An 8,875-nucleotide genomic window follows, 5' to 3' on the forward strand; every position below is an offset into this window, starting at 1 on the left:
CTTAAGCGTCAGAGTGTCTTCTGTAGATACCATCCGAGTCAGGACTACGTGAAGGCCGAGGAGTGGAGCGAGTATAGGGGAGGAAGGAGCTTGCTTAGAGAGAGACGTAAGTGCAAACCGATCGACCAAGAAAGCAGAAAAACAATTTCAATCGTTCTTTAGACCCTAACCCGTTCGAGAACAATTAAATTATGAGAATATTGAAAGATAGTAGTAATAATAATTTTGATATATTGTTAATAAACAAAGTTAATTATTTTTATAATTACATATAATTATATTAAAAAAGTTTTATATTAAGAACTCGATAAAATAGTTTTTGTTTTGTATTTTCATGTACCCTATTATTTTATTGAGTGTCAAAAGGACACTTACCTTACCTCTGTGACAAAAAAAAGTCATAGACCCTTAGCATTGGGAGTTGACGTTGCCCAAGCCAACACAACAAGGAGCTGTGGTCAATTCAACTGAACCATACCAAACCCAACCCACACCACACCAACCTTTCTTGTCTTTTGACATTTCTTCCATTTCCCTATAAATGCAACTCACTCCCTCCTCTATTCCCATTTCATCCATTACATCATTTTCCCTCTTCTCATTCATTTCATTTCCTCTTTTCTCCTTCATCTCTAACCATGTCTCAGGTACATCTACACCTTCTCTATCTTAATTTTATCTTTCTCTTCTCTTTTCCCTCAATTTTGCTTCTGCAATTACCCCTTTTCTGGTTCGTGTTCTCGTTCTTTGACCTAGACTTTTAGCTGGGACTTTTTCAGATATCTGGAATTATTGTTTTGTGCATGCATTTAATGTTCATCGGCCATCGGTTTCCTCTGTCAACTATGGCAGAATTTTGACATTCATCTCTATATCTGTCTTTGAACTCTATGTTCCTGATATATTCTTTATCAATTAAGGGACATCTTTGCATCCTATTGTCGGGAACAGTTCAATTGAAATATTATCTGTTATTGTTGCCCAAACTTCAAATCTAATACTATATGATTGGCCCCTTTCTTATTTGCTCGGAAATTTTGGATTTTTGCGTGTTTTTCTTGTTTTCTGTAAACTGTTTTATCATAGTTTGTGTGAGATTTTACTAGGTATAAAGGATCTTCTCAATCGTTTTAAAGTCTTTGTCCGATGCAATCATGGTCAAACTTTTTCGTTCTATTTTTCTGTTAAAGCTTGTAGACGTAGCATTCAATTTGTATTTTCAGGCTTTAAACCTGAATAAACGTGATTTACGTTGCTACGTTCACCTTTATCAGCAAAGATGAAACGGATGTGTTTGTTGTATTAGTGGACATGTTACCAGTAAATTTGCTATTTCTGTATCTGTTTTCCTTTTCTGCTCTCGTCCTTCATGCTCCCACTCCCGTTTTTCTTTTTAATTTGGTTATAGTCTTTCTTAAATTCAAAGTATAAATATATTTCTTCCATGTTGGGGTTTAAGAATTAAGATGGTTATTTGTTCTTTTCTCTCCCCCTTTATTCTGAACTTTTGCATTATGACTGCAGACCGTTGTCCTCAAAGTTGAAATGTCATGCGAAGGATGTGTTGGTGCAGTGAAGAGAGTTCTTGGAAAATTGGATGGTAATCAAATACGTTGGATTGAAAATGCATTTATATTTTGCATAGCAGCATATTAATTAACTGTTTGTGCAAACTTTCTCTAATATACTGAATATCGACATGAAAACGTTTATGACCACTTTGATTTGTAGTTCTATGCCTTTTTTCATTTTCTGTCAATTATGTTGTCAGAGCATGACATGAAAGTATCGTATCAATAATATCTTAAGCTCTAGGATTAGTTTTCCTCTTAACTCACATCCTTATATCATCGTGGATTGTGACTATTATAAACAAGGTTAGTGGTCAAAGTTACACGATCATATCAAATACAAAAAACATATCAATGCATTATGATAAATCTTGTTGATATCAATTCATCTTTGTATTATCCTTTATATCTCTTCCTCCCTCTAAACTAAAAAATTTCAACAGTTTTGCATCTGTCTGCTTTTTCTTTATTCTGGAGCACTTTCTTCCTGAACTCAATTTCCTTGCCTATCCTGTGTTATGTATTCTACGATGTATTCCCTTAAATGACTTGAGTAGTATGATTTTTCTAGGTCAGGGATAAGGTTATAAGGTTAAATAGCTCAAATTTATTGTTGATACTCTTCTCTATTAATTTTCTCTTTCCTGTTGGACTGTGATTGTTTGATCATGTGGATTTCATGTTTGTGATTAATTCTTGGAAATCATCAATAGTGGATTTCAATTTTCATCAATAGCCTTGCTTAGGTTTTTAATTCTATTTCTAGAATGTAACACAGAATTTGATGTTGTTTACATATAGAAACATTGGCAGCCTTGTTTAGGCGATATCTTATCATAATTCATTCTATTTTTTATCCTGAAAATACAGCTTTAATATTTTAGCCCTATTTTATGTGCTTCATATGTACTTGTTTTGGGTATTATGATTTAGCTTTGCTGATCTTTGAATAGATTTTCTTGAAATTCCGTTCGTGGTGATATGTGCTATTTCTCATCTTTATGCCAAGTGGCAACTTATCTAATAATCTTTCCTTCATTTTTGAAAAAATGTTTGAATATGACACCAAGCAAATAAAGCCTTTTGAATTTTTAAATAAACAGCTTCTCTAGCATAATAAAAGACGGATCCAAACATATCCTAAGATAGAAAGGTCTTAAAATCACTGTTAACTTTTATCCAAACAGATCCTATATAATGCTAGTTTCAAAGCCAGTATGTTTCTATGATTTCACATGGAACAAGAATATGGTGTAAACAGGCGAACACGGATTCATATTATGGATTAAAGTCATTATAATGACAGCATACCAACCAGAGTTCCTCATCCAATGCTGTAGAATAATAAGTGGAGATCTTATTTGCAGGTGTGGAATCATATGACATTGATTTGAAGGAAAAGAAGGTGGTAGTGAAGGGAAATGTCCAGCCAGACACAGTTCTGCAGACCGTTTCCAAAACCGGGAAGAAGACAACCTTCTGGGAAGGTGAAGCAGCAGCATCTGCAACTAGCACAGTAACTGCTGCCTAAAACATTTGACTCTATACTGTGCGGGCGAAATAGCTGTGTGAATCAAATACTATTTGGTGGACTAGAAATAATGATGGAACTTGTCATCTATGTATTTCATTGTGTCACAACAAAGACTGCTGTATATTACTGTTTTTCTCATCTGTGATACTGTATTAATGTGGTTTTAACTTCCTTTGTATTTGTTCCCACTCATTTTCTTCCTTCTGTCAATCAATTCAAACCGCAAATATTTCCAAAGCCATCTTTTACAGTGAAACTATTTTTTCTCTCATTGATATTCTCCTTTAAAGCAATTAAAAACATTTTTGGGTCCATTCTTTTAACCAAGTTACATGTTAAACTAGCTCGCGAACAAAGTATGATTTATGGAGGATGTTCAAGTAAAACAATAAAAAGAAGAAACAAAAATGCTTGAAGAAAATATACTTAATTTTTTATTAAACTGATTTATCAATAAAATTGGAAAATACCAGAAAAAATGAATGTGCCTGTAGCTGAAGACCCACCAATAGTTTATGCATTCACGTCCAAGTATCTTTTTTTCCACTTTTTATTATTCCACTCTGCCTGCTTTAAATTGGGTTCTCAAACAACATTCAAGAATGTAACTATAACTTTCCTTAACAGACAAATAAGAAAGTGTAGCTTATCCTGTTATTTCTTTTAACGGACGAGAAGACGTTTCATAATAAACAGATATTTCTTGAAAAAACTCTAATGAAACTTCCATTATTAGACTAAATTATGTAAAAATTTCAAGCATGTAATGGCTAATCAAATCTCAGAAAAGATAGTTATTGGGAAAATCTCTGTCGAAAGTTTATTTTAGCAATAATCATTATCTTTCTAAAGAAAATTCTTCTAGCTTTCAAAAAATTTCTTCTGAGAAACTTATGAAAAATACTATTTCTTTAAAACAACAGTTAACCTATATGTTATAAGAATGTATGAAGCAATACATTGGTAATAGATTAAAAAAATTGTTGGCTGATTTTCTTGTCAACTAAAACCAGTTTTTTTTTTTCAAGATTTTAAGGACACGCCTTCCACCACTGACTAATGCATTTAGATATAGTAATGGTTGAACACTAAAGTTTATTCGGTGCAACAAAAATGGAATGTAAGATGAGTTTCTAGAAGTGAAAGACGAATTTATATAGAAAACTGATAATTTTTAGTAATGGTTACCTTGAACACAATAGATTACACAACAGAATACCAGATGAATTTCAATGGTTATCTCTTATTTTAAGAATGAAATTCGGAAGGCTTCCCATCAAAAAAGTAAAATCCAAGAATGTCAACAAATTGTTTTAGGACTATAAAATCATAAATTACTATATTAAAAAAATTTCTTGACAAATTATGAATAATTGGAACCACTTGTCCTTTATTTTTTTATCCTTCACTTAGTCCCTTTTTTTACCTTTCTAATTCCCAAACGCACCGCAATAATCGAATCGGTCATAATTCATTTTATTTAAAAGAAGTGATAAAACAAAGCTTTTATGGAGAAAGGAGTGGTTTTCACGTCATAAAAGAATGATTCACAGCCTTCAATGGAAGAACTGCAGGATTCTGCAGATGGACAATCACAGGCTGAGAAAAAATTGGCACATATTCCATGGCTATTTTTTCCTGAACTTTTACAATTCTTAAATTTATATCATTTCTTTGTATAACATGTGTACAGTAAAGAGAGATGTAAGAAGAGAAAAAATAGTTATTAATACATTGACGAAATATAAAGAGAAAATGTACGTAATAGTTTTATTGTGCAAACATTATAATTAACTACTTTTATGAAATCTATTTTTATTTCTTTCTAAAGAATACTCTTTTCGAGATGTGATTTGAAAAAAATAATAATACTTTTTCTATTCAAAGCCATTGATATCTATATAGTATTGAACATCCAACTAATGTATCAATATGGCACCTAATACAATTGCATTACTTTTTTTTTGTTTCCTCTTCCCAGAATCAACATGTTTGGTGATTGCAACCACCCCAGACACTGTGAATCAAAATCAAAATAAGAACACTGAGATTAAAAAAAAAACTTGCTTTACACACACAACAACAAAAAATACATATACATCCATTTGGCAGTTGCAATGGTTGGTCCACCAACCAACAACAGCATCTGTTGAGAAACAATAATTGATGTGGACAAGCGAACAGGAGGAAGTGAGAAAGAATTGCCTTTCTTATATTGGAATCTTCTTATGTTCCCTTTGGTATTATCAAAAACAAAATTATAATAAAGCAACTACTGAGTAAAAAATAAATGATGATAATTATGTCTACATCTTTTACTTTTATAAGATGAGAAACGAATCGTTACGGAATCTAATTGGTTGGTTTTGTTTTACTTTAAAGAAAAGTGGCATATATCTCCAATGAATGAATACCTGGAAATCATTTGTCCTCCCCATTCGAAAAATTAAATAAATTTGTTAATTAGAGGAAATCCACGAACATTGTTGTTTGAGTTGAAGTTGTATATTGATTTGTTGTTTTACATATGAATATGTATATGGTTCTAATAGAAGTCTATGGTATTGTTTGTGCAATTGTAGAGTCGAACCAATTCCTTGCACTTGTCTGATGAAGGGATGTAGGGAGGGGTAGCACACCTCAACAATGCCCAATTAACTCCATTGAAGAAGGGGTGGTGCTTAATTGCTAGGGCACCCATTGTTGACCCTAGTCTCATTGTTGAGTCCTTCACCAAGAGCTGTGAGATCAAATCCCTGGCTGCTCCTGGGATCATGGGCTCCTTAGGGAACTCAAGGGCACGTGCCACTATGTTCGCTAGGGTTAGCTCATGCTCGAGCCCTTTGAAGGGTGTCATCCCGTAGAACATTTCAAAAATGAACACTCCCAATGTCCACCAATCAACGCCGTTGCCGTGACCCTCCCCCGAAATCACTTCCGGCGCCAAGTACTCGTGGGTCCCAACGAACGACGTCGATCGGATTTCTATTGGCTCCGCCACGATCTCCACCGACCCACACCGCGACGACCTCTTCCTACGGCCGCGTTTTGGGTGGAAGCATGCCACAGATGGCACGATGCAATTCGGCAGCATGCACGATGACATTGCCAGCGCGCATTGGTTCTTCGAATTCTCGTTGCAGCTCGTGCTCCCGGGTGGATCTTGATCGAACACGATCTGAGCCGTTGATGTTGTGTCGTCGCCTTTTAGTGACAGGTCAAAGTCTGTGAGCATTACGTGACCGTCCGATCTTATGAGCACATTTTCAGGCTTCAAATCACGGTATATTATCCCCATCATGTGTAAATACTCCAAGGCAACCACAACTTCAGATGCGTAGAACCTGTAACACCCAACCACACCACCGTTAATGAAACAGTGCTCGTATTTTCACACTCCAAATAGCAGTTACACATGCCTAATAATTCAATAAATTAATATTTTAATTTTAATTTTAAAAAAATACTAATATATATAATTATATTATTGTAATGAGTTGTCAAATTAATATTTTTTATTTTTCCATTTTTTTAAACTACAACCCTCAAGTCAACATAACATAGTGGAATTGTTATTATCGGCATGTATTATTTTGGTATATCACCATCGTAATTTTATTACGATCAATTTCTCCAATAATTAAATTATGCAGGGTCCACTTTCGAATAATCATGGCCATTATTTTAAAATTTTATATGCCAAGCAAAACGTCACCAAGTTTTATTTTTGGGTACATTTTGAAATATATTTTGATGAAGATGTAGAAGTATTATTTGTAATTTTATAGAAAGAAAAGCTTTTGACTACACCCAAAAGCCCCATTAGTTGTTTATGCAATAGTTTAAGATGGAGGTTTCATCCCAAAAATATTTAAATCTGTGAAAGTTCAGAAAGGAGGAGATAGGAATGCTCAAAAGTTGATTATTATTAGTTTGGAAATCCGATAATGGTTACTGGTTAAGTGGGGGAGGCACTAAATTATTATTTGGTGCACGACGGACACACCAAAAGCCTTCGTGGGCTCACAATCAAAGGCAACAGAGGAGACATAAATTGAATCTTATGGCCCACAGGCAATGAAATTATGAGCAGATTAAACCAACTCAACTCAAAGCCAAGGACCTATCTCAACTTTCCCACACAAACTGCATCACCAACTCATCTCTCTCCACTACAATATTATACATTTTCCTTTTCTTTTGCTTACAAACACAATTACCCATTCTTAATTGAGTTACAAATCCCACTCACATCTCAAACACTAACTGTTACCAAGTAACTTTGTTTCTATTTATAACACACCAATATATACTATAATAACATGTCATAAAAAAAAAAAACAAATTACTCAAGCAAATTATTCCCTGCATGCATGTTGTTCATTCATCATCTAAAATTGTAATCTCTTGCGTTCAATAAAAAACACAAAAAGAAAAAGTATTGCATAATCCAAAAGTAAACATATTTACAATCTCAACTAATTTCTGCATCTAATGTAACCATTAATAGTTCTGACCGACATGTCATAATTTTTGTAACCACGCAGCTTCAAAGTGTAAAAAGATCACATGCAGATTAAATAGGGAGAGTTAAAGAAGAGAAAGGAGGGACAGACACACCTAACGGCGGCGTGGTGGAATCGTTTATCGGGCTGGCGCTGGCGGAGAACGTGGAGGTCGCCACCGGGGCAGAACTCGGTGAGGAGGCAAGACCAGCGAGGGGAATCGAGCGACGCGTAAAGAGTTGGCAAAAAAGGGTGATCCACCACTTGCAGAATCTCTCTCTCAACCTTTGCCCTCGTGTCTTTGTTCCTGGCCACCAGTTCCTTCTTGTCCATCACCTTTGCCGCCAACAGGCACCCGTTCGAGCCCTTCAGCTCCACCAAGTACACGCTTCCGATGTCGCCACTCCCCACGCGCTGCACAAAACGGAGGTCACCCAGTCCCAGGGTGCCACCGCCGCGCTCTATGGCGCCCCAGCACGGGTCCGACGAGGGTGCGTGATTCCTGGCGGTGAACGTCCACTCCGCGCCCGCAGTGGTGGCAGGGTTGTCGGAGTCGTCCTCGGCGGAGGAGTGCATTGTGTCGCTAATGATTCTAACAATAACAACAATGGCAATAATAATGGAGTTGGAGTTTGCTATGTTATGCGTTAGAGAGAGAGAGAGAGGTGCGTGTGGGTGGAAATAGAGAGTTGAGTTCTGTGAAGGGAATTAGAGAGGGAGGTGGGGGCATAATGGGCCGGCAGTTTATTATTGGGCCATCTGGTGCCTTCACAGTAAATAGGCCACTGGGTCAAGGGGCCCATCTGCTTCAATTTTGTTAACTTTTTTTTTGTTTTTTGTCTTTTTATAGTATTGATCATGAATTCTGATTCACGTATTAACAAAAGTAGTAACGTGGGGGAGACACTCCGAATTGCGAACGAGTCTGAATAAAAACGCATGAAAAGAGTTATATTTTAGAAATCTAAACTGTAACTAGTTCTATTCAAGTCTAATTATTACTCTTAACTCCCATCTGAAGAGTTATTTTTAATATTTTGTGACGTCCACTAACAATGTGTTTAAAGAAAATCGAACTAGGACCCTACCACATCATTAATAGATAATAGTGGTTCTTTACTTTAAACACAACGATTACATACCCCATCTTCTTTTATTCCAAACATTATTAAATAAACTCAACTTTAAATATTTCTTCCTCCATTATACCTAAAAAAATCACCCATCAAAACTAATAAATCTTATTCAAAACGCACGCCAATCTC

At 35.5% G+C, this 8,875-nt stretch overlaps 2 protein-coding genes across 2 annotated transcripts; one reads left to right on the forward strand and one right to left on the reverse strand.

Moving 5' to 3' along the window:
- The first annotated feature begins 354 nt into the window (after nt 1–354).
- On the forward strand, nt 355–3,342 carry LOC137827924 (copper transport protein ATX1). The gene is made up of 3 exons (XM_068634298.2): nt 355–647; nt 1,525–1,600; nt 2,939–3,342. The coding sequence occupies exons 1-3, from the start codon at nt 639–641 to the stop codon at nt 3,100–3,102; spliced, it is 249 nt and encodes an 82-aa protein (XP_068490399.1). The 5' UTR covers nt 355–638; the 3' UTR covers nt 3,103–3,342.
- Nucleotides 3,343–5,594: 2,252 nt separating this feature from the next.
- On the reverse strand, nt 5,595–8,537 carry LOC137827925 (serine/threonine-protein kinase D6PKL2). Its single transcript, XM_068634299.2, has 2 exons — nt 7,726–8,537; nt 5,595–6,449 (listed from the first exon to the last, which is right to left on the reverse strand). Exons 1-2 carry the CDS (start codon nt 8,184–8,186, stop codon nt 5,651–5,653), a joined length of 1,260 nt encoding a protein of 419 aa, XP_068490400.2. The 5' UTR covers nt 8,187–8,537; the 3' UTR covers nt 5,595–5,650.
- Nucleotides 8,538–8,875: the final 338 nt, after the last annotated feature.

Source organism: Phaseolus vulgaris, chromosome 7 (genome assembly GCF_051622355.1).
Source record: "Phaseolus vulgaris cultivar YP4 chromosome 7, ASM5162235v1, whole genome shotgun sequence".
Taxonomy (NCBI): domain Eukaryota; kingdom Viridiplantae; phylum Streptophyta; class Magnoliopsida; order Fabales; family Fabaceae; genus Phaseolus; species Phaseolus vulgaris.